Raw genomic sequence first — 26,449 nt, 5'->3', positions numbered from 1 at the left:
TAGAACTCCTTAGCCCACGAAACCTCTTCTAAGTGGGGACGCGGATTACTTTACATGGATTCCGCATCCCCTTGCTGCGCTCGCCACGCCTCGGGCTAAAATTAACTCCACGCCGACGTGGATGGTGGGGTAATGAAAAAGTCGGAGGTCGAGTTCCGCTGCGCTCGCCACGCTTCAGGGTGGAGTGGATAGTAGGGGGGGGGGGGGTGCATTAAACGTCATTTCAATTCACCATTAAAAACATAGCATGCAATATAAAATTGCATAACATCGCATGGCATGCCATACAATAATGCCATGCAATGCGATGGGATGCGATTTTATATCGTATCCTATCTTTTTAATGTATTCACTAACTTTGCCCATTAAAAAGATAGGGTGTTATAATCGCATCGCATGTGATAAAAATCTCATGCGATGCGATGCGATTTTCCTAACACAGAATAGCCCCTCTACGCAAAAAACGTTCCGTGCTAGTACACAAGTGTCTTAAATACTTTGTTCTTTACATAGCTGAATGTGCTTACAACAAAATCACTCAAAAATTATCATTGGAAATCAAATTTATTAACCCATAGAGGTCTGGATTTGGAGCCCCCTCAAAATTAAAGTGGAAAAACACATTACAGGCTGATCCAACTTTGATGTAATGTCCTTAAAACAAGTCAAAAGGAGGCTCAGTAGTGTGTGTGGCCTCCACGTGCCTGAATGACCTCCCTACAACACCTGGGCATGCTCCTGATGAGGTGGCGGATGGTCTCCTGAGGGATCTCCTCCCAGACCCTGGACTAAAGCATCTGCCAGCTCCTGGACAGTCTGTGGTGCAACGTGGCGTTGTTGGATGGAGCGAGACATCATGTCCCAGATATTCTCAATTGGATTCAGGTCTGGGGAACAGGCGGCCAGTCCATAGCATCAATGCTTTAGTCTTGCAGGAACTGCTGACACACTCCAGCCACGTGAGGTCTGGCATTGTCCTGCATTAGGAGGAACCCAGGGCCAACTGCACTGCCATATGGTCTCACAAGGGGTCTGAGGACCTAATTTTGGTACCTAATGGCAGTCAGGCTGCCTCTGGTGAGCACATGGAGAGCTGTGCGGCCCCATATAGAAATGCCACCCCCCACCATTACTGACCCACTGCCAAACCGGTCATGTTGGAGGATGTTGCAGGCAGCAGAATCTGTCATGTCTGTCACGTGCTCAGTGTGAACCTGCTTTCATCTGTGAAGAGCACAGGGTGCCAGTGGCGAATTTGCCAATCTTGGTGTTCTCTGGCAGATGTCAAATGTCCTGCACGGTGTTGGGCTGTAAGCTCAACCCCCACCTGTGGACGTCCAGCCCTCATACCACCCTCATAGAGTCTGTTTCTGACTGTTTGAGTAGACACATGCACATTTGTGCCCTGCTGGAGGTCATTTTGCAGGGCTCTGGCAGTGCTCCTCCTGGCACAAAGGCGGAGGTAGCGGTCCTGCTGATAGGTTGTTGACCTCCTCCATGTCTCCTGATGTACTGGCCTGTCTCCTGGTAGCGCCTCCATGCTCTGGACACTACACTGACAGACACAGCAAACCTTCTTGCCACAGCTCGCATTGATGTGTCATCCTGGATGATCTGCGCTACCTGAGCCACTTGTGTGGGTTGTAGACTCCATCTCACGCTACCACTAGAGTGAAAGCACCGCCAGCTTTCACAAGTGACCAAAACCTCAGCCAGAAAGCACAGGAGCTGAGAAGTGGTCTGTGGTCACCACCTGCAGAACAACTCCTTTATTGGGGGGGGGGTCTTGCTAATTGCCTAGAAAAGACATAACGACCCACGGGGCCGCGCATCGGATTGGGATCACATCAAAAGGACAGCGAAATGGCCCAAAACATGGCTGATTTACATACAATTGGTCGAGATTGTATCTAAATGGTCTTGTTTTGGGCCATATCATCCTGGTGTGTACCCAGCCTAAGTCCTAGGAATCTGAATGGTAATTTAGGGCCTTATTCTAGTTCACTCTAACAAAGTCCTTCTTAGATGGACAAAACCATGTGCACTGCAGGTGGGGCAGATGTAACATGTGCAGATATCAGATTTGGGTGAGTTATTTTGTTTCTGTGCAGGGTAAATATTATAAGAAATGGAAAATTAATATTCCCAAGAGTCAATTTATGCGGATGAAACAAAATTGTTCAACAAATGTAGCGTTTAAAAGACAAAGTGAGAATATTCACCAGGCATTCCTAGAGCAGGGCTAACCCCCCAAAATCATTGCAGGAGTTTATGGAAGTGGTAGAAGGACTTGATAGAGAAAAATTATTGGGGATTGGTGCCAAAACACAGGAAACCAATAATGGAAATACAAATAATAAAAGTAATAAAAAGAAGGGAAACAAAGATAGAAAACAGTGTTTGTCACACAATACAACACGAAAGCAATGGAGAGAAAAGATAGTAAGGAAGAACATGGATCTGCTAAAATCCTGAATAAAGAAGTGGTTTTCAGACGAGCACGCAATTTAAAAGAGAGATTAGCACCAAGTTTCTTTAAAAAGGGAAAAGAGGGCGACATAAAATCCACCTGGCTTCCATCTAAACCTGAGGGGTACCATAGGTGTGGGGGAGGGGGGGGCATGTGTCTCGTGCCTAACAGCCGAAAAGAAATGTATGAGTTTTACATCTTATGTTTCTGGTGAAACCTTCCCCATATAAGCTTTTATTAATTGGAAAACAAAATCTATAATATCTCTTGAGCTGTGGTTGCGATGAACAGTACGTAGGCTGCTCGATCAGGGACCTTCATGTCAGATACATGGAGCATAAAGGAAATATTATGAAGATGAGTAGAAACAATAGTCTCTATAGACACACGGCTGGTGCCAAAGGGGTGAAATGAAGGGGGTTAGAATGGTAGGGATCGGACACTTTCACAGTACACCCCGAGGAGATAGGTATGTACGGCTATGCCCAAGGGAGGCGGATTGGAGTTTTTGTATGAAGACCCTGAGCCCACTGGGACTAAACGACACCATAGAATTATAGGGAATTATTAATAATAATAACTGTACCCCACCAAAATGAGATTATTTATATATATATATATATATATATATATATATATATATATATATATATATATATATCTCACATATACCGATTGGGGGAGGGAGGGAGTGGGGTTACTGATAAGGGCTGTATTAATATGAGCGACACTTTGTAAGCCCACTAAATGCGATAGGGATGGAATTCTGGAATAATATCTAAGATACACCTGACCACTGAGCTATGTATTTGTATAGACACATGGGGATTGTGTAGAACTGATACAGTGACAATAGAAAAACATGAATGAAGAACATAATTATCATTACTGCCGTGGTGGTTATTCATAGTCTCCATGTGTAATGACATTTATCCATGCGTCCATATATTGATCTATTAATGCTGCTGCTGTTCTTTCATCTTATTTTTGTTGTTGTTCTTATTATTAATTTCTATATACACATTTTTTGATATATTTTTTTCTGTAATATATGTAGTAGGGAATCATTGTAGGGATTTATGTATATCTCTATATATATGTTATGTGTGTTCCTCTAAGGATTGTGAGTCAAATGTACTAATGTGATATGCTTGAATTAGTTCAATGAAGAGCAGACGAAATAAGAGGCGTATACTGTGTGAGCATTACAATAAGGCGGGGTTTGCTTTATATGGGCATATGAACTGAAAAGCATGTTCAAAAGGAAAGTAAACCCATTTCGGGTTATGCAAATGAGGCTGTATTGTGCAGTATGTGGAGGACGCTACTTGTGAGTGTCCTGGACTCAAAACGAGGCTTGGAATGCAGGAAGCAAAATGGCCGCGAGAGCCTATAAATACATGTAATTGAAAGTGAGGCTTGGTGCGCAAACCCAGAAGTGCGGGTAAATTGAAGGCGTGAATGGCGCTACTATAAAACAGCAATGTGAATACATGTGGGCTCAGACTGAGGAAGCCGCCGATTACAGTGAAAGGCGGAGAAACGCGTTGTTGAGCCCCCTATGCGCTGGTCCTGCATCTACAATCCTGTCAGCGCGGCACTTTGGATTACAAAACCGTCTAGCTGGCTGGTCCAGCAGAAAAAGTTCTCCCAACATCTCTATTTCCGGAGTGCATTTCTGGTAACTGCTTGGAGAGACTGACCTGAGTTTATGGCCTAATAAAAGTGCAACAACCACAGGATACAAGTGTACGCAGGACTGGTAACGATGAGAATTATCCACTGCCTCAAACAGAATTCATTGAGAAATACACAGCCTCATATATGCTCAATTGATTGACTGAACAAACGGCAATCCTAGCTAATATCAGCTTGTAATATATGTTATATGTTGTGTGTCTTGTCTGCCTGTTATATTGTGCACAATTGTTGTGAATTGTTATATTGTATGGAAGATATTTCCATTGTATGTGCTGTTTTAAATAAATGAGTTATATCTTGTACTAAACACGTATGGACATTTAATTTACTGACTGCGCTTCTTAAAGTGCCAGACACCAGTTCGGTCTCTGACACAACTCTGTTATAGGGTAAATACTGGCTGCTTTATTTTTACACTGCAATATAGATCTCACTTTGAAGTAAAACCCCACCCAAATCTAGGTCTCTCTGCACATGTTACATCTGCCCCACCTGCAGTGCACATGGTTTTGTCCAGCTAAGAAGGAATTTGTCAGAAAGAGTGAACTAGAATAAGGCCCTTAGTGTTTATTGGGGTGTAGTAGGGGGAATTCCCCTTTGGATTTTTACACAAAACATTGTATTTACACTTCTTAGAAGAACACCTTTCAGGGTAGGAGTTTATGTCCCCTTGCTTGGGTAGGGTACATTGTATAAGCTTATTGTCAGAATAGAGTTCAGTAGAAAAATCTACTGCAGATATTTGTGACACAGTATCATTGACCATATTTGCTACATGTTTCTTTTTCTTTATTGCTCTATGTATTCTAATGATCTATTAGAGGTACATAGGTTACCAGCTGGTCTCTGTCATTGCTCTGATGCCACTTAGATTGTATACAGTGGTTGATTCGTACTAATTAGCACTTGTTAATTTTAGTTGTCAGCTCCAGTTCACCAATTAATCAACATTTTAAACAATCTGTTTATCTGATATTTCTATCACTGTATAACTAGCACCAGTGGATTCCTAATTGATTAATCACCTACTTCTAGATTTCCTACGCCAGTGCACTTGTCATCGCCCCCCCCCCCCCCCCCCCCCATACCCCTTTTTCCCTATAAACACATAGGGTAGGTTAGGGCCAGGCTGTGGGGGTAGGTTAGGGCCAGGCTGTGTGTGGGTTGGTGGGGGGATAGGTTATAGTCAGGCTGTGTGTACGGGGGGTAGGTTAGGGTCAGGCAGTGTGTGTGGAGGTAAGTAAGGGTTAGGCTGTGTGTGTGCGTTGGTGGGGGGTGGGTTAGGGTAGGCTGTGTGTATGTGTGGGGGGGGGGTAGGTTAGGGCCAGGCTGTATGTGTGTGGGGGGAGGGGGAAGGTTAGGGTCAGGCTGTGTGTGTGTGTGTGTGTGTATGGGGGGTAGGTTAGGGTCCGGCCGTGTGTGTGTGTGGGGGGGGGGGTAGGTTAGGGTCAGGCTGTTTGTGTATGTGTGTGTGGAGGGGGGTAGTTTAGGGTCAGGCTGTGTATGTGTGGAGGGGGGGTGAGGGTCAGGCTGTGTGTGGGGGGGGGGTAGGTTAGGGTCAGGCTGTGTACGTGTGTGCGGGGGGGGGGGTAGGTTAGGGTCAAGCTGTTTGTGTGTGGGGGGGGTAGGTTAGGGTCAGGCTGTGTGTATGTGAGGTAGGTTAGGGTCAGGCTGTGTGTGTGTGTGGGGGGGTAGGTTAGGGTCAAGCTGTGTGTGTGTGGGGGGAAGTTAGGGTCAGGCTGTGTGTATGTGAGGTAGGTTAGGGTCAGGCTGTGTGTGTGTGTGGGGGGGTAGGTTAGGGTCAGGCTGTGTGTATGTGAGGTAGGTTAGGGTCAGGCTGTGTGTGTGTGTGGGGGGGTAGGTTAGGGTCAAGCTGTGTGTGTGTGGGGGGAAGTTAGGGCCAGGCTGTGTGTATGTCTGGGGGGTAGGTTAGGGTCCGGCGGTGTGTTTGTGTGTGTGTGGGGGGGGGGGGTAGGTTAGGGCCAGGCTGTGTGTATGTCTGGGTGGGGCAGGGGGGGGAGTAGGTTAGGGCCAGGCTGTGTGTATGTCTGGGGGGTAGGTTAGGGTCCGGCCGTGTGTGTGTGTGTGTGTGTGTGTGTGTGTGTGTGTGTGTGTGGGGGGGGGGGGGGGTTTAGGGCCAGGCTGCGTGTATGTCTGGGTGGGGGGGGTAGGTTAGGGTCAGGCTGTGTGTGTATGGGGGGTAGGTTAGGGTCCGGCCGTGTTTGTGTGTGGGGGGGGGGGGTATGTTAGGGTCAGGCTGTTTGTGTATGTGTGTGTGTGGAGGGGGTAAGTTAGGGTCAGGCTATGTGTGGGGGGTAGGTTAGGGTCACGCTGTGTGTGTGGGGGTAGGTTAGGGTCAGGCTGTGTGTGTGTGTGTGTGGGGTAGGTTAGGGTCAGGCTGTGTGTGTGTGTGATGCAGGTTAGGGTCAGGCTGTATGTGTGTGTGGGTTAGGGTCAGGCTGTATGTGTGGGTTGGTGGGGGGTGGGTTAGGGTCAGGCTGTTTGTGTGTGGGGGGGTAGGTTAGGGCCAGGTTGTGTGTGGGTTGGTTGGGGGGTGGGTTAAGGTCAGGCTGTGTGCGTGGGTTGGTGGGGGGTAAGTTAGGGTCAGGCTGTGTGTGAATGTGGGGGGAGTAGGTTAGGGTCAAGCTGTGTGTGTTGGTGGGTGGGGGGGTAGGTTAGGATCAGGGTGTGTGTGTTGGTGGGTAGGTTAGGATCAGGCTATGTGTGTGCATTGGTGGGGGGTGGGTAAGGGCCAGGTTGTGTGTGTGTGTGTGGGGGGGGGGGAGTAGGTTAGGGTCAGGCTGTGTGTGTGGGTCGGTGGGGGTGTAGGTTAGGGTCAGGCTGTGTGTGTGTTTGTGGGGTTAGGTTAGGGTCAGGCTGTGTGTGAATGTGGTGGGGAGTAGGTTAGGGTCAAGCTGTGTGTGTTGGTGGGTGGTGGGGGGGGGGTAGGTTAGGATCAGGCTTTTGCCTCCAAGCTCCTAGAACGTCTGACCTATAACCGTCTCCTAAGCCACCTTACTGCTAACTCCATTCTAGACCCCCTCCAATCCGGGTTCCGCCCTTTACATTCCACTGAAACTGCCCTGACCAAAGTCACTAACGATTTAATATCGGCTAAATCCAAAGGCCTCTTCTCTATCCTCCTCCAGCTTGATCTGTCGGCAGCCTTTGACACTGTTGACCACCCTCTCCTGCTCAACACCCTCCGCTCCTTTGGCATCACTGGCACGGACTTCTTCTGGTTCAACTCATACCTCTCCGATCGCTCCTTCTCCGTCTCCACTCCGAGCTCCTCCTCTCCTACTACTCCGCAGCCAGTCGGTGTTCCCCAAGGGTCAGTCCTTGGCCCTCTCCTCTTCTCCCTCTACACCACCTCTCTGGGCACCCTCATCAGCTCCTATGGTTTTCATTACCACCTTTATGCTGATGATACCCTAATCTATCTCTCCTCCCCCGACCTATCCCCATCACTCCTGTCCAAGGTCTCCGAATGCCTCACGGCCATCTCAGCCTGGATGACCCAACGCTTCCTGAAACTAAACATGGCTAAAACTGAACTTCTAATCTTCCATTCCCCGAACATCCCCTCTTCTCCCACTATCTCCATCAGCATTGGTGAAACCGAGATCACCTCCACCGACCAAACGCGCTGCCTCTGTGTCATCATTGACTCCTCCCTCTCTTTCACCCCCCACATTCGTGCTCTCACAGTCTTGCCGCTTTCACCTACGCAACATCTCACGCATCAGACCATTCCTCTCCACTGACGCGACCAAAATTCTCATTCACTCTCTTGTCATCTCCCGCCTTGACTACTGCAACATCCTTCTCTCTGGGCTACCTCTCACCCGCCTCGCACCTCTCCAAACCATTCTTAACGCTGCCGCTAGGCTCATCTTCCTCTCCCGCCGCTCTACCTCCGCCTCCCCCCTCTGTCTATCTCTTCACTGGCTCCCCATTCCTTTCCGACTTCTCTTTAAACTCCTCACCACCACCTACAAGGCTCTCTCCTCCTAAACCGCTCCTTACCTCTCTTCACTGATCTCTATCCACACTCCCTTCCGTCCTCTTCGCTCCATCGCTGACCGCCGACTGACCTCTCACCTAATCACCTCCTCCCACTCCCGTGTCCAAGACTTCTCTCGCGCTGCCCCCCTGCACTGGAACAACCTCCCGCCACCCATCAGGTTTTCTGATTCCCTTACCTCCTTCAAGCGCTCCCTCAAAACCCACTTTTTTCGACTAGCCTATCCCTCCTCCTAACCTCTTTTGATCCTCCTATCCTGCCTCCGTTCCCCTCCGTTCCTACTTATCCTGTTGTTTTTCGTTCGTCCACCCACCTATTTTTAGTATGTTAACTCTTATGAGTAGGGTCCTCCTGCCTCACGTCCTCACCCTACCTCTTTACCTCACCTGTCCTCCTGTCCTGTTCTTCCCTTCCTCTACTTCATCTTCAGTCTCCTCGACAATTTTGACACCTACTTCTGAACTGATGCTGATTTTATTTCTACCAGCTATACCCCTATTTATACTGTATTTTTCAACACACCCTGTACGTTACCTTGTCATTTGTTTTTTGTTTGCTATGTACGGCGCTGCGGACACTTTGCGGCGCCTTATAAATAAACGTACTACTACTACTAGGCTGTGTGTGTTGGTGGGTGGGGGGGTAGGTTAGGATCAGGCTATGTGTGTGCGTTGGTGGGGGGTGGGTTAGGGCCAGGTTGTGTGTGTGGGGTGGGTTAGGGTCAGGCTGTGTGTGTTGGTGTGTGGGGTGGTAGGTTAGGATCAGGCTGTGTGTGTTGGTGGGTGGGGGGGTAGGTTAGGCTCAGGCTGTGTGTGTGTGTGGGGGGAGTACAGATGGGACAGGCTACATCCTGGCTGGATCCGCCAGCAGCCTTGCCATCCATCAGACTGAGACGCGCGTGCGTCTCACGCGCGTCTCAGTCGGCGGGGCGACGGAGACCCTGTCCATCTCCGCGTCAGGGAGACGGACAGGGTTAGGGGGAGGGGGGTGCGGGCAGGCGGCGGGGACCCCGGGTTACCGCCGACAAGCCAGCAGGGACCCGGGGGAGCGGATGGAAGCGCCGTCGGAAGGAGACGCGCATGCCTCTCGTGCGCGCGCGTCCCTTTCTCGCCATTGATATGGCGCTAGCGGGGGATGGCGGCTGGCGTCGCCAGCGCCATCCCCTGCCAGGATGGGACCTGCTCCATCTGTAGGTTAGGGTCAGGCTGTGTGTGTTGGTGGGTGGGGGGGTAGGTTAGGATCAGGCTTTGTGTGTTGGTGGGTGGGGGGGGGTAGGTTAGGATCAAGCTGTGTATGTGTGTGGGGGAGTAGGTTAGGGCCAGATTGTGTGTGCGGGTTGGTGGGTTAGGGTCAGGCTGTGTGTGTTGGTGGGTGGGGGGGGTAGGTTAGGCTCAGGCTGTGTGTTGGTGGGTGGAGGGATAGGTTAGGATCAGGCCGTGTATGTGTGTGGGGGAGTAGGTTAGGGTCAGGCTGTGTGTGTGTGTGTGTGTGTAGGTTAGGGTATGGCTGTATGTGTGGGTTGGTGGGGGGTGGGTTAGGCTGTGTGTGTGTGGGGGGGGTGTAGGTTAGCGCCAGGCTGTGTGCGTGGGTTGGTGGGGGTGTAGGTTAGGGTCAGGCTGTGTTTGTGGGGGTAGGTTAGGGTCAGGCTGTGTGTGTGTGTGTGTTTGTGGGGGGAGTAGGTTAGGGTCATTCTGTGTGTGTTGGTGGGTGGGGGGTAGGTTAGGATCAGGCTGTGTGTTGGTGGGTGGGGGGTAGGTTAGGATCAGGCTGTGTGTGTTGGTGGGTGGGTGGTGGGTTAGGGCCAGGTTGTGTGTGTGGGGTGGGTAAGGCTCAGGCTGTGTGTGTTGGTGGGTGGGGGGGTAGGTTTGGCTCAGGCTGTGTGTGAGGGGTAGGTTAGGATCAAGCTGTGTATGTGTGTGGGGGAGTAGGTTAGGGCCAGATTGTGTGTGCGGGTTGGTGGGTTAGGGTCAGGCTGTGTGTGTTGGTGGGTGGGGGGGTAGGTTAGGCTCAGGCTGTGTGTTGGTGGGTGGAGGGATAGGTTAGGATCAGGCCGTGTATGTGTGTGGGGGAGTAGGTTAGGGTCAGGCTGTGTGTGTGTGTGTGTAGGTTAGGGTATGGTTGTATGTGTGGGTTGGTGGGGGGTGGGTTAGGCTGTGTGTGTGGGGGGGGGGGTAGGTTAGCGCCAGGCTGTGTGTGTTTGTGGGGGGAGTAGGTTAGGGTCAGGCTCTGTGTGTTGGTGGGTGGGGCGTAGGTTAGGATCAAGCTGTGTATGTGTGTAAGGGAGTAGGTTAGGGCCAGGTTGTGTGTGTGTGGGTTAGGGTCAGGCTGTGTGTGTTGGTGGGTGGGGGGTAGGTTAGGATCAGGCTGTGTGTTGGTGGGTGGGGGGTAGGTTAGGATCAGGCTATGTGTGTGCGTTGGTGGGGGTTGGGTTAGGGCCAGGTTGTGTGTGTGGGGTGGGTAAGGCTCAGGCTGTGTGTGTTGGTGGGTAGGGGGTAGGTTAGGATTACGCTGTGTGTGTTGGTGGGTAGGTTAGGGTCAGGCTGTGTGTGTTGGTGGGTGGGGGGGTAGGTTTGGCTCAGGCTGTGTGTGGGGGGTAGGTTAGGGTCAGGCTGTGTGTGTTGGTGGGTGGGGGGGTAGGTTAGGCTCAGGCTGTGTGTGTGTGTGTGTGGGGGGGGAGTAGGTTAGGGTCAGGCTCTGTGTGTTGGTGGGTGGGGGGTAGGTTAGGATCAGACTGTGTGTGTTGGTGGGTGGGGGTGTAGGTTAGGATCAGGCTATGTGTGTGCGTTGGTGGGGGGTGGGTTAGGGCCAGGTTGTATGTGTGTGTGTGGGTTAGGGTCAGGCTGTGTGTGTTGGTGGGTGGGGGGGTAGGTTAGGATTAGACTGTGTGTGTTGGTGGGTGGGTGGGGGGGTAGGTTAGGATCAGTCTATGTGTGTGCATTGGTGGGGGGTGGGTTAGGGCCAGGTTGTGTGTGTGGGTTGGTGGGTTAGGGTCAGGCTGTGTGTGTTGGTGGGTGGGGGGGTAGGTTAGGGTCAGGCTGTGTGTGTTGGTGGGTGGGGGGGCGTAGGTTAGGATCAAGCTGTGTATGTGTGTGAGGGAGTAGGTTAGGGCCAGGTTGTGTGTGTGGTGTGGGTTAGGGTCAGGCTGTGTGTGTTGGTGGGTGGGGGGGTAGGTTAGGATCAGACTGTGTATGTTGGTGGGTGGGGGGGTAGGTTAGGATCAGGCTATGTGTGTGCGTTGGTGGGGGGTGGGTTAGGGCCAGGTTGTGTGTGTGGGTTGGTGGGTTAGGGTCAGGCTGTGTGTGTTGGTGGGTGGGGGGGTAGGTTAGGGTCAGGCTGTGTGTGTTGGTGGGTGGGGGGGCGTAGGTTAGGATCAAGCTGTGTATGTGTGTGAGGGAGTAGGTTAGGGCCAGGTTGTGTGTGTGTGGGTTAGGGTCAGGCTGTGTGTGTTGGTGGGTGGGGGGGTAGGTTAGGATCAGACTGTGTATGTTGGTGGGTGGGGGGGGTAGGTTAGGATCAGGCTATGTGTGTGCGTTGGTGGGGGGTGGGTTAGGGCCAGGTTGTATGTGTGTGTGTGGGTTAGGGTCAGGCTGTGTGTGTTGGTGGGTGGGGGGGTAGGTTAGGATCAGACTGTGTGTGTTGGTGGGTGGGGGGTAGGTTAGGATCAGGCTATGTGTGTGCGTTGGTGGGGGGTGGGTTAGGGCCAGGTTGTGTGTGTGGGGTGGGTTAGGGTCAGGCTGTGTGTTGGTGGGTGGGGGGGGTAGGTTAGGATCAGGCTGTGTATGTGTGTGGGGGAGAAGGTTAGGGTCATGCTGTATGTGTGTGTGTGTGTGTGTGTGTGTAGGTTAGGGTATGGCTGTATGTGTGGGTTGGTGGGGGGTGGGTTAGGGTCAGGCTGTGTGTGTGTGTGGGGGGGGTAGGTTAGGGCCAGGTTGTGTGTGGGTTGGGGGGGGGTGGGTTAGGGTCAGGCTGTGTTTGCGTGGGTTGGTGGGGGTGTAGGTTAGGGTCAGGCTGTGTGTGTGTTTGTGGGGGTAGGTTAGGGTCAGGCTGTGTGTGTGTTTGTGGGGGGGGGGGGAGTAGGTTAGTGCCAGGTTGTGTGTGTGGGTTGGTGGGTTAGGGTCAGGCTGTGTGGGTGAGTGGGGGTGGTGTAGGTTAGGGTCAGGCTATATGTGGGAGGGATTTGCCATATCAGGATGCCAGGATATCCCTACAAAACATGGAGGAATGCTTCTTACCTGAACATTGCGATCAGCAGATTGAGCAGGAGAATATTGGCCAGTAGGAGATACAGACACAGTAAGATTATGGTCAGCCAATCAGGAAATAGCGTAGTGCCGTTGCCATCGTTGTACACACACAGAGGGAGAGAATAGTCGCTGCCATTTTGGGTACATTTTGTAGAGTCAAAGTTCAAACCTATAGAAAGAATATGAACAGAATCCTGTTACTGTGCTGGGTGTGGGGCTGGACACTGGGACAGGTGCCTATTGTCTATATCTTCTGGGGGCCACCTGCCCCAGGCAGGGGCGGATTTAGGAGTGAGTGCGCCCGTAGGCACAATAATAATGGCCGCCCCCCCCTGCCTAAGCTTATTATTTATATTGATTATTTATAAGCCCTCATTTGAGAGAATAGAATAAGTAGGACAGATTACAGGGACAGTATCTGCATTCCCTATCCATGTACACTCTATACAAGATGGAATATGGAACAGTACAGTGGATATTGTGCAGTTACTGGTACATTTCAGGCTGACAGCACCAACAGAAGCATCCAAGTGCCGCCCCCAAACATGTGCCGCCCCTAGGCACGTGCCTCACGTGCCTAATGGGAAATTCGACACTGGCCCCAGGTACCAACAGGCCATCAGCCCGGTCATTGCCAGGGTCACGCTATCTTCCATGCCTAGCTAGAGAACATGCACTGCAGTCTCCCGCACACCTCAGCATAAGCCCTAGTACTGTATCATACACTCCATCATATCTCAGCTGCCACCGGTCAGATAGCCAGAGGTACTTACTGTCCACATCCGAGGGTATGTTCCCAAACAGCGTCAGGTACGGAGAATAGACAATGTTACGGAAGATCCAGCTGAGCCTCGATTCATTGTCATATAAGATTGATTGCTTAGCAACCCCAAAAGCAGCAACAAAGATGGCCAACAGGAAGAGGAAGAAGAACAAGTCCTTCATCTGGGGAGAGCAGACCAGTAACACCAGTTATTTACACTGGGACACACTGTATCATCTGGGGAGAGGACACCAGTAACACCAGTCATTCACACTGGGACACACTGTATCATCCGGGGAGAGGACACCAGTAACACTGGTCATTCACACTGGGACACACTGTATCATCCGGGGAGAGGACACCAGTAACACCAGTCATTCACACTGGGACACACTGTATCATCCGGGGAGAGGACACCAGTAACACCAGTCATTTATCCTGGGACACACTGTATCATCCGGGGAGAGGACACCAGTAACACCAGTCATTCACACTGGGACACACTGTATCATCCGGGGAGAGGACACCAGTAACACCAGTCATTCACACTGGGACACACTGTATCATCTGGGGAGAGGACACCAGTAACACCAGTCATTCACACTGGGACACACTGTATCATCCGGGGAGAGGACACCAGTAATACCAGTCATTCACACTGGGACACACTGTATCAGCCGGGGAGAGGACACCAGTAACACCAGTCATTCACACTGGGACACACTGTATCATCCGGGGAGAGGACAACAGTAACACCAGTCATTCACACTGGGACACACTGTATCATCCGGGGAGAGCAGACCAGTAACACCAGTCATTTACACTGGGACACACTGTATCATCCGGGGAGAGGACACCAGTAATACCAGTCATTCACACTGGGACACACTGTATCATCTTTGAAGAGGACACCAGTAACACCAGTCATTCACACTGGGACACACTGTATCATCCGGGGAGAGGACACCAGTAACACCAGACATTTACACTGGGACACACTGTATCATCTGGGGAGAGGACACCAGTAACACCAGTCATTCACACTGGGACACACTGTATCATCCGGGGAGAGGACACCAGTAACACCAGTCATTTATCCTGGGACACACTGTATCATCCGGGGAGAGGACACCAGTAACACCAGTCATTCACACTGGGACACACTGTATCATCCGTGGAGAGGACACCAGTAACACCGGTCATTCACACTGGGACACACTGTATCATCCGGGGAGAGGACACCAGTAACACCAGTCATTCACACTGGGACACACTGTATCATCTGGGGAGAGGACACCAGTAACACCAGTCATTTATCCTGGGACACACTGTATCATCCGGGGAGAGGACACCAGTAACACCAGTCATTCACACTGGGACACACTGTATCATCCGGGGAGAGGACACCAGTAACACCGGTCATTCACACTGGGACACACTGTATCATCCGGGGAGAGGACACCAGTAACACCAGTCATTCACACTGGGACACACTGTATCATCCGGGGAGAGGACACCAGTAACACCAGTCATTTATCCTGGGACACACTGTATCATCCGGGGAGAGGACACCAGTAACACCAGTCATTCACACTGGGACACACTGTATCATCCGGGGAGAGGACACCAGTAACACCAGTCATTCACACTGGGACACACTGTATCATCTGGGGAGAGAACACCAGTAACACCAGTCATTCACACTGGGACACACTGTATCATCCGGGGAGAGGACACCAGTAATACCAGTCATTCACACTGGGACACACTGTATCAGCCGGGGAGAGGACACCAGTAACACCAGTCATTCACACTGGGACACACTGTATCATCCGGGGAGAGGACAACAGTAACACCAGTCATTCACACTGGGACACACTGTATCATCTGGGGAGAGGACACCAGTAACACCAGTCATTCACACTGGGACACACTGTATCATCCGGGAGAGGACACCAGTAACACCAGTCATTTACCCTGGGACACACTGTATCATCTGGGGAGAGCAGACCAGTAACACCAGTCATTCACACTGGGACACACTGTATCATCTGGGGAGAGGACACCAGTAACACCAGTCATTCACACTGGGACACACTGTATCATCCGGGGAGAGGACAACAGTAACACCAGTCATTCACACTGGGACACACTGTATCATCTGGGGAGAGGACACCAGTAACACCAGTCATTCACACTGGGACACACTGTATCATCCGGGAGAGGACACCAGTAACACCAGTCATTTACCCTGGGACACACTGTATCATCTGGGGAGAGCAGACCAGTAACACCAGTCATTCACACTGGGACACACTGTATCATCTGGGGAGAGGACACCAGTAACACCAGTCATTTACACTGGGACACACTGTATCATCCGGGGAGAGTACACCAGTAACACCGGTCATTCACACTGGGACACACTGTATCATCTGGGGAGAGGACACCAGTAACACCAGTCATTCACACTGGGACACACTGTATCATCTGGGGAGAGGACACCAGTAACACCAGTCATTCACACTGGGACACACTGTATCATCTGGGGAGAGGACACCAGTAACACCAGTCATTCACACTGGGACACACTGTATCATCCGGGGAGAGGACACCAGTAACACCGGTCATTCACACTGGGACACAGTGTATCATCCGGGGAGAGGACACCAGTAACACCAGTCATTCACACTGGGACACACTGTATCATCTGGGGAGAGGACACCAGTAGCACCAGTCATTCACACTGGGACACACTGTATCATCTGGGGAGAGGACACCAGTAACACCAGTCATTCACACTGGGACACACTGTATCATCCGGGAGAGGACACCAGTAACACCAGTCATTCACACTGGGACACACTGTATCATCCGGGGAGAGGACACCAGTAACACCGGTCATTTACCCTGGGACACACTGTATCATCTGGGGAGAGCAGACCAGTAACACCAGTCATTCACACTGGGACACACTGTATCATCCGGGGAGAGGACACCAGTAACACCGGTCATTCACACTGGGACACACTGTATCATCCGGGGAGAGGACACCAGTAACACTGGTCATTCACACTGGGACACACTGTATCATCCGGGGAGAGGACACCAGTAACACCAGTCATTCACACTGGGACACACTGTATCATCTGGGGAGAGGACACCAGTGACACCAGTTATTTACACTGGGACACACTGTATCATCCGGGGAGAGGACACCAGTAACACCAGTCATTCACACTGGGACACACTGTATCATCTGGGGAGAGGACACCAGTGACACCAGTTATTTACACTGGGACACACTGTATCATCCGGGGAGAGGACACCAGTAACACCAGTCATTCACACTGGGACACACTGTATCATCTGGGGAGAGGACACCAGTAACACCAGACATTCACACTGGGACACACTGTATCATCTGGGGAGAGGACACCAGTGACACCAGTTATTTACACTGGGACACACTGTATCATCTGGGGAGAGGACACCAGTAACACCGGTCATTCACACTGGGACACACTGTATCATCCGGGGAGAGGACACCAGTGACACCAGTTATTTACACTGGGACACACTGTATCATCCGGGGAGAGGACACCAGTAACACCAGTCATTCACACTGGGACACACTGTATCATCCAGTGATAGGACACCAGTAACACCAGACGTTCACACTGGGACACACTGTATCATCCGGGAGAGGACACCAGCAACACCAGTCATTCACAATGGGACACACTGTATCATCCGGGAGAGGACACCAGTAACACCAGACATTCACACTAGGACACACTGTATCATCCGGGGAGAGGACACCAGTAACACCAGTCATTCACACTGGGACACACTGTATCATCTGGGGAGAGGACACCAGTAACACCAGTCATTCACACTGGGACACACTGTATCATCCGGGGAGATGACACCAGTAACACCAGTCATTCACACTGGGACACACTGTATCATCTGGGGAGAGGACACCAGTAGCACCAGTCATTCACACTGGGACACACTGTATCATCTGGGGAGAGCAGACCAGTAACACCAGTCATTCACACTGGGACACACTGTATCATCTGGGGAGAGGACACCAGTAACACCAGTCATTTACACTGGGACACACTGTATCATCCGGGGAGAGTACACCAGTAACACCGGTCATTCACACTGGGACACACTGTATCATCCGGGGAGAGGACACCAGTAACACCAGTCATTCACACTGGGACACACTGTATCATCTGGGGAGAGGACACTAGTAACACCAGTCATTCACACTGGGACACACTGTATCATCCGGGGAGAGGACACCAGTAACACCGGTCATTCACACTGGGACACAGTGTATCATCCGGGGAGAGGACACCAGTAACACCAGTCATTCACACTGGGACACACTGTATCATCTGGGGAGAGGACACCAGTAGCACCAGTCATTCACACTGGGACACACTGTATCATCTGGGGAGAGGACACCAGTAACACCAGTCATTCACACTGGGACACACTGTATCATCCGGGAGAGGACACCAGTAACACCAGTCATTCACACTGGGACACACTGTATCATCCGGGGAGAGGACACCAGTAACACCGGTCATTTACCCTGGGACACACTGTATCATCTGGGGAGAGCAGACCAGTAACACCAGTCATTCACACTGGGACACACTGTATCATCCGGGGAGAGGACACCAGTAACACCGGTCATTCACACTGGGACACACTGTATCATCCGGGGAGAGGACACCAGTAACACTGGTCATTCACACTGGGACACACTGTATCATCCGGGGAGAGGACACCAGTAACACCAGTCATTCACACTGGGACACACTGTATCATCTGGGGAGAGGACACCAGTGACACCAGTTATTTACACTGGGACACACTGTATCATCTGGGGAGAGGACACCAGTGACACCAGTTATTTACACTGGGACACACTGTATCATCTGGGGAGAGGACACCAGTAACACCGGTCATTCACACTGGGACACACTGTATCATCCGGGGAGAGGACACCAGTAACACCAGTCATTCACACTGGGACACACTGTATCATCCAGTGATAGGACACCAGTAACACCAGACGTTCACACTGGGACACACTGTATCATCCGGGAGAGGACACCAGCAACACCAGTCATTCACAATGGGACACACTGTATCATCCGGGAGAGGACACCAGTAACATCAGACATTCACACTAGGACACACTGTATCATCCGGGGAGAGGACACCAGTAACACCAGTCATTCACACTGGGACACACTGTATCATCTGGGGAGAGGACACCAGTAACACCAGTCATTCACACTGGGACACACTGTATCATCCGGGGAGATGACACCAGTAACACCAGTCATTCACACTGGGACACACTGTATCATCCGGGGAGAGGACACCAGTAATACCAGTCATTTACACTGGGACACACTGTATCATCTGGGGAGAGGACACCAGTAACACTAGTCATTCACACTGGGACACACTGTATCATCCGGGAGAGGACACCAGTAACACCAGTCATTCACACTGGGACACACTGTATCATCCGGGGAGAGGACACCAGTAACACCAGTCATTCACACTGGGACACACTGTATCATCCGGGGAGAGGAAACCAGTAACACCAGTCATTCACACTGGGACACACTGTATCATCCGGGGAGAGGACACCAGTAATACCAGTCATTTACACTGGGACACACTGTATCATCTGGGGAGAGGACACCAGTAACACCAGTCATTCACACTGGGACACACTGTATCATCCGAGAGAGGACACCAGTAACACCAGTCATTCACACTGGGACACACTGTATCATCCGGGGAGAGGACACCAGTAACACCAGTCATTCACACTGGGACACACTGTATCATCCGGGGAGAGGAAACCAGTAACACCAGTCATTTACTCTGGGACACACTGTATCATCTGGGGAGAGGACACCAGTAACACCAGTCATTCACACTGGGACACACTGTATCATCCGGGGAGAGTACACCAGTAACACCAGACATTCACACTGGGACATACTGTATCATCCGGGGAGAGGACACCAGTAACACCAGTCATTCACACTGGGACACACTGTATCATCCGGGGAGAGGACAACAGTAACACCAGTCATTCACACTGGGACACACTGTATCATCTGGGGAGAGGACACCAGTAACACCAGTCATTCACACTGGGACACACTGTATCATCCGGGAGAGGACACCAGTAACACCAATCATTCACACTGGGACACACTGTATCATCTGGGGAGAGGAAACCAGTAACACCAGTCATTTATACTGGGACACACTGTATCATCCGGGGAGAGGACACCAGTAACACCGGTCATTCACACTGGGACACACTGTATCATCTGGGGAGAGGACACCAGTAACACCAGTCATTCACACTGGGACACACTGTATCATCCGGGGAGAGGACACCAGTAACACCAGTCATTCACACTGGGACACACTGTATCATCTGGGGACAGGACACCAGTAACACCAGACATTCACACTGGGACACACTGTATCATCTGGGGAGAGGACACCAGTAACACCAGTCATTCACACTGGGACACACTGTATCATCCGGGGACAGGACACCAGTAACACCAGACATTCACACTGGGACACACTGTATCATCTGGGGAGAGGACACCAGTAACACCAGTCATTCACACTGGGACACACTGTATCATCCGGGGAGAGGACACCAGTAGCACCAGTCATTCACACTGGGACACACTGTATCATCCGGGGAGAGGACACCAGTAACACCAGACATTCACACTGGGACACACTGTATCATCTGGGGAGAGGACACCAGTAACACTGGTCATTTATACTGGGACACACTGTATCATCTGGGGAGAGGAAACCAGTAACACCGGTCATTTATACTGGGACACACTGTATCATCCGGGGAGAGGACACCAGTTGCACCAGTCATTCATGATAATGTTATATATACTGTACGGTACCTACCTGGGGGTAATACAGGTACAGAATAATGTTACATATAATGTACGGTACCTACCTGGGGGTAATACAGGTACAGAATAATGTTACATATACTGTACAGTACCTACCGGGGGGTAATACAGGTACAGAATAATGTTACATATACTGTACAGTACCTACCGGGGGGTAATACAGGTATAATGACTCAGGTATAATTTACAGTCTATGGCGCATTGTGCAGGCAGATTTCTCACCATTCGTTGGAGCATGATTATCTTAGGACCCAGAACTTTATTCACAGTGAAGATAAACAGAACACGGAAGCAGTATATCATAAAGTCCAGGGATAGGATAACTCGTCCCACGTACACCGTGTCTGTGCGCACCAACCTAGGACAGAGGATCATCAAGGACGTAATTTAGCACCATAACACTACTGTCCTATTCACTAACGGGAGAGCAAACACTCACGCTCATCTTCTGCAGTCACAGACATCACTCACACTCTCCTTCCATAGTCACATACGGTGCTCAAGCTCCACTACTGTAGTCACAGACAGCGCTCGCCCTCCCCTTCCATAGTCACAGACGGCGCTCGCCCTCCCCTTCCATAGTCACAGACAGCGCTCGCCCTATCCTTCCGTAGTCACAGACAGCGCTCTCCCTCCCCTTCCATAGTCACAGACAGCGCTCGCCCTCCCCTTCCATAGTCACATACGGTGCTCAAGCTCCACTACTGTAGTCACAGACAGAGCTCGCCCTCCTATTCCGTAGTCACAGACAGCGCTCGCCCTCCCCTTCCATAGTCACAGACAGCGCTCGCCCTCCCCTTCCATAGTCACATACGGTGCTCAAGCTCCACTACTGTAGTCACAGACAGCGCTTACCCTTCCCTTCCATAGTCACAGACAGAGCTCGCCCTCCTATTCCGTAGTCACAGACAGCGCTCGCCCTCCCCTTCCGTAGTCATAGACAGCGCTCACCCTCCCCTTCCATAGTCACAGACAGCGCTCGCCCTCCCCTTCCGTAGTCACAGACGGCGCTCGCCCTCCCCTTCCATAGTCACAGACAGCGCTCGCCCTCCCCTTCCATAGTAACAGACGGCGCTCGCCCTCCCCTTCCGTAGTCACAGACAGCGCTCACCCTCCCCTTCCGTAGTCACAGACAGCGCTCACCCTCCCCTTCTGTAGTCACAGACAGTGCTCGCCCTCCCCTTCTATAGTCACAGACAATGCTCGCCCTCCCCTTCCGTAGTCACAGATAGCACTCGCCCTCCCCTTCCATAGTCACAGACAGCGCTTACCCTTCCCTTCCATAGTCACAGACAGAGCTCGCCCTCCTATTCCGTAGTCACAGACAGCGCTCGCCCTCCCCTTCCGTAGTCATAGACAGCGCTCACCCTCCCCTTCCATAGTCACAGACAGCGCTCACCCTCCCCTTCCATAGTCACAGACAGCGCTCGCCCTCCCCTTCCATAGTAACAGACGGCGCTCGCCCTCCCCTTCCGTAGTCACAGACAGAGCTCACCCTCCCCTTCCATAGTCACAGACAGCGCTCACCCTCCCCTTCCGTAGTCACAGACAGCACTCACCCTCCCCTTCCATAGTCACAGACAGCGCTCACCCTCCCCTTCCATAGTCACAGACGGCGCTCGCCCTCCCCTTCCGTAGTCACAGACAGCGCTCACCCTCCCCTTCCATAGTCACAGACAGCGCTCACCCTCCCCTTCTGTAGTCACAGACAGTGCTCGCCCTCCCCTTCTATAGTCACAGACAATGCTCGCCCTCCCCTTCCGTAGTCACAGATAGCACTCGCCCTCCCCTTCTATAGTCACAGACAATGCTCGCCCTTCCCTTCCGTAGTCGCAGACAGCACTCACCCTCCCCTTCTGTAGACACAGACAGCGCTCACTCTCCCCTTCTGTAGTCACAGAGAGCGCTCACGCTCCCCTTCTGTAGTCACAGAGAGCGCTCACGCTCCCCTTCTGTAGTCACAGAGAGTGCTCACGCTCCCCTTCTGTAGTCAAAGACAGCGCTCACGCTCCCCTTCTTCAGTCAAAGACAGTGCTCACGCTCCCCTTCTTCAGTCACAGACAGCGCTCACGCTCCCCTTCTGTAGTCACAGACAGCACTCACGCTCCCCTCCTGTAGTCACAGACAGCGCTCACGCTCCCCTCCTGTAGTCACAGACAGCGCTCACGCTCCCCTCCTGTAGTCACAGACAGCGCTCACCTTTCCCTCCTGTAGTCACAGACAGCACTCACGCTTCCCTCCTGTAGTCACAGACAGTGCTCACGCTCCCCTTCTTCAGTCACAAAGAGCGCTCACGCTCCCCTTCTGTAGTCACAGACAGCGCTCACGCTCCCCTTCTTCAGTCACAGAGAGTGCTCACGCTCCCCTCCTGTAGTCACAGACAGCGTTCACAGTCCCCTCCTGTAGTCACAAACAGCGCTCACGCACCCCTTCTTCAGTCACAGACAGCGCTCACCCTCCCCTCCTGTAGTCACAGACAGCACTCACGCTCCCCTCCTGTAGTCACAGACAGTGCTCACGCTCCCCTTCTTCAGTCACAGACAGTGCTCACGCTCCCCTTCTTCAGTCACAGACAGTGCTCACGCTCCCCTCCTGTAGTCACAGACAGCGCTCTTGCTCCCCTCCTGTAGTCACAGACAGCGCTCACGCTCCCCTTCTGTAGTCAAAGACAGTGCTCACGCTCCCCTTCTGTAGTCACAGACAGCATTCACAGTCCCCTCCTGTAGTCACAGAGAGCGCTCACGCTCCCCTCCTGTAGTCACAGACAGTGCTCACCCTCCCCTCCTGTAGTCACAGACATCGCTCACGCTCCCCTCCTGTAGTCACAGACAGCGCTCACGCTCCCCTCCTGTAGTCACAGACAGCACTCACGCTCCCCTCCTGTAGTCACAGAGAGTGCTCACGCTCCCCTTCTGTAGTCAAAGACAGCGCTCACGCTCCCCTTCTTCAGTCACAGACAGCGCTCACGCTCCCCTTCTTCAGTCAAAGACAGTGCTCACGCTCCCCTTCTTCAGTCACAGACAGCGCTCACGCTCCCCTTCTGTAGTCACAGACAGCACTCACGCTCCCCTCCTGTAGTCACAGACAGCGCTCACGCTCCCCTCCTGTAGTCACAGACAGCGCTCACGCTCCCCTCCTGTAGTCACAGACAGCGCTCACCTTTCCCTCCTGTAGTCACAGACAGCGCTCACGCTCCCCTTCTTCAGTCACAAAGAGCGCTCACGCTCCCCTTCTGTAGTCACAGACAGCGCTCACGCTCCCCTTCTTCAGTCACAGAGAGTGCTCACGCTCCCCTCCTGTAGTCACAGACAGCACTCACGCACCCCTTCTTCAGTCACAGACAGCGCTCACCCTCCCCTCCTGTAGTCACAGACAGCACTCACGCTCCCCTCCTGTAGTCACAGACAGTGCTCACGCTCCCCTTCTTCAGTCACAGACAGTGCTCACGCTCCCCTTCTTCAGTCATAGACAGCGCTCACGCTCCCCTCCTGTAGTCACAGACAGCGCTCTTGCTCCCCTCCTGTAGTCACAGACAGCGCTCACGCTCCCCTTCTGTAGTCAAAGACAGTGCTCACGCTCCCCTTCTGTAGTCACAGACAGCATTCACAGTCCCCTCCTGTAGTCACAGAGAGCGCTCACGCTCCCCTCCTGTAGTCACAGACAGTGCTCACCCTCCCCTCCTGTAGTCACAGACATCGCTCATGCTCCCCTCCTGTAGTCACAGACAGCGCTCACGCTCCCCTCCTGTAGTCACAGACAGCACTCACGCTCCCCTCCTGTAGTCACAGACAGCGCTCATGCTCCCCTTCTGTAGTCACAGAGAGTGCTCACGCTCCCCTTCTGTAGTCACAGAGAGCGCTCACGCTCCCCTCCTTTAGTCACAGACAGCGCTCATGCTCCCCTTCTGTAGTCACAGACAGCGCTCATGCTCCCCTTCTGTAGTCACAGAGAGCGCTCACGCTCCCCTTCTGGGCTCTTTTCCTCAACAATTTTTGTTTTCTAATCTAATATTGATTAGATGCACTCATTATATCCCGCATTGATTATTGCTCCTAACTGGTCTTCCCAAGAACAGACTCTCACCACTGCAATCAATTTTAAATGCGGCTGCTAGGCTGATCTTCCTTGCAAGACACTCATCATCTGCTGATCCGCTCTGCCAGTCCCTCCATTGGTTGCCGTTATATTACCGTATTCAATATAAAACACTTCTACTTGCTTATAAAGCTATTAACCATACTGCACCAGCATATATCTCTGCACTTATCACAGAATATCTCCCATCTCGACCACTCCGCTCTGCACAAGATCTGCGTCTCTCTTCTGCACGGATCACTAGCTCCCATTCATTATTACAGGACTTTTATCGGGCTGCTCCCATCCTATGGAATGCCCTTCCACGCACATTAAGACTCTCCACCAGTCTCCAAACTTTCAAGCGTTCCCTGAAAACTCACCTCTTCAGGCAAGCCTATCATATTTAAGTTCTACATGCATAACCCTCCGAGGCACTTATGTATTATATAGCTTCCCTTCTGGACTTGTAACTGCTATGCTATTACTGGTGCCTGTCCTTATGTTTCCCCCCTATATCCCTACAGATTGTAAGCTTGCAGCAGGGCCCTCCTACCTCCAAGTCTGTCTGTTGTTACCCAGTTTGTCTTATCACTGTCTACTATTGTAAAGCACAACGGAATCTGCTGCGCTATATAAGACACTGTAACGGAATCTGCTGCGCTATATAAGACACTGTAACGGAATCTGCTGCGCTATATAAGAAACTGTAATGTAATCTGCTGCGCTATATAAGACGCTGTAACGGAATCTGCTGTGCTATATAAGACACTGTAACGGAATCTGCTGCGCTATATAAGACACTGTAACGGAGTCTGCTGCGCTATATAAGACGCTGTAACGGAACCTGCTGCGCTACATAAGACACTGTAACGGAATCTGCTGTGCTATATAAGACACTGTAACGGAATCTGCTGCGCTATATAAGACACTGTAACGGAATCTGCTGCACTATATAAGACACTGTAACGGAATCTGCTGCGCTATATAAGACACTGTAACGGGATCTGCTGCGCTATATAAGACACTGTAACAGAATCTGCTGCGCTATATAAGACGCTGTAACAGAATCTGCTGCGCTATATAAGACACTGTAACGGAATCTGCTGCGCTATATAAGAAACTGTAACGGAATCTGCTGCGCTATATAAGACACTGTAACGGAATCTGCTGCGCTATATAAGACACTGTAAAGGAATCTGCTGCGCTATATAAGACACTGTAACGGAATCTGCTGTGCTATATAAGACGCTGTAACGGAATCTGCTGCGCTATATAAGACACTGTAACGGAATCTGCTGCGCTATATAAGACACTGTAACGGAATCTGCTGTGCTATATAAGACGCTGTAACGGAATCTGCTGCGCTATATAAGACACTGTAACGGAATCTGCTGCGCTATATAAGACACTGTAACGGAATCTGCTGCGCTATATAAGAAACTGTAATGTATTCTGCTGCGCTATATAAGAAACTGTAAATAAATAAATAAATTAGTCTATTGATTAGTTTTAATTGTTTGTAATTGAAGTTATGCTGTATGACTGTTGTTCCATCTAATATTCACAGATTGTGTTAATTGTTAAATATTACACATTTTTTGCATGTTTTTGACATTGAGAGAAATTTACTAAGATCGCAGATTACGAAAGGCCATGACCAGGCTCGGCCGCAATTGTGTGAAAATACGAATGATGTACATGGCAAATTTGCTAAGCTGCCGTATACTCCAGATCCGTGTTTTTCAATGGCAATAATTAAAAAAAAAAAAAAAACATGTTGACTTTTTCACTGTCGACCTAATGACCCGGTCGACCTAGACAAACGTCGACCTAAATGCATGTCGACCTATTGACTGTCTAACAACTCGGTGGTGACCAACTGATCCACACCCGTCCCATGTTATCCTATGGGGAAAACGTTCCAGCTTTGCCCGGCGGTTCCCGGGGGGCTAGCGAGGTGAGGAGCAGCTCGTTGTAAAGCCCCGGCCCTCAGCTACAAAATGTGGGAGTGGGTCTGGAGCTACAGTTCCATCAGGGCCATTGTTAATCTGGCCCTGTCCATACTTACCTATAGAGTCCACTGTAGGCCAAGGCCGGCACCACCACTAGGTAGCACTAGGCATTTGCCTCAGGCGCCGGCCACTGGAGGGCGGCAGT

At 51.4% G+C, this 26,449-nt stretch overlaps 1 protein-coding gene across 1 annotated transcript in view; it reads right to left on the bottom strand.

Moving 5' to 3' along the window:
* The window catches only part of LOC146058640 (transient receptor potential cation channel subfamily M member 2-like), a 561,103-nt gene that overhangs the window by 322,402 nt on the left and 212,252 nt on the right, over window positions 1-26,449 (bottom strand). Inside the window, exons 15-17 of the mRNA XM_083170913.1 lie at window positions 20,438-20,573; window positions 13,216-13,387; window positions 12,431-12,611 (exon numbers count right to left, since the gene is read on the bottom strand). Coding sequence (XP_083027039.1) covers window positions 12,431-12,611; window positions 13,216-13,387; window positions 20,438-20,573 — 489 coding nt within the window. The remainder of the gene's footprint in view (window positions 1-12,430; window positions 12,612-13,215; window positions 13,388-20,437; window positions 20,574-26,449) is intronic.

Source organism: Crinia signifera, chromosome 2 (genome assembly GCF_055691185.1).
Source record: "Crinia signifera chromosome 2, ASM5569118v1, whole genome shotgun sequence".
NCBI classification, from domain to species: domain Eukaryota; kingdom Metazoa; phylum Chordata; class Amphibia; order Anura; family Myobatrachidae; genus Crinia; species Crinia signifera.
Note: the sequence above shows the minus strand (reverse complement) of the source record. Positions and strands in the feature narration are given on the sequence as shown.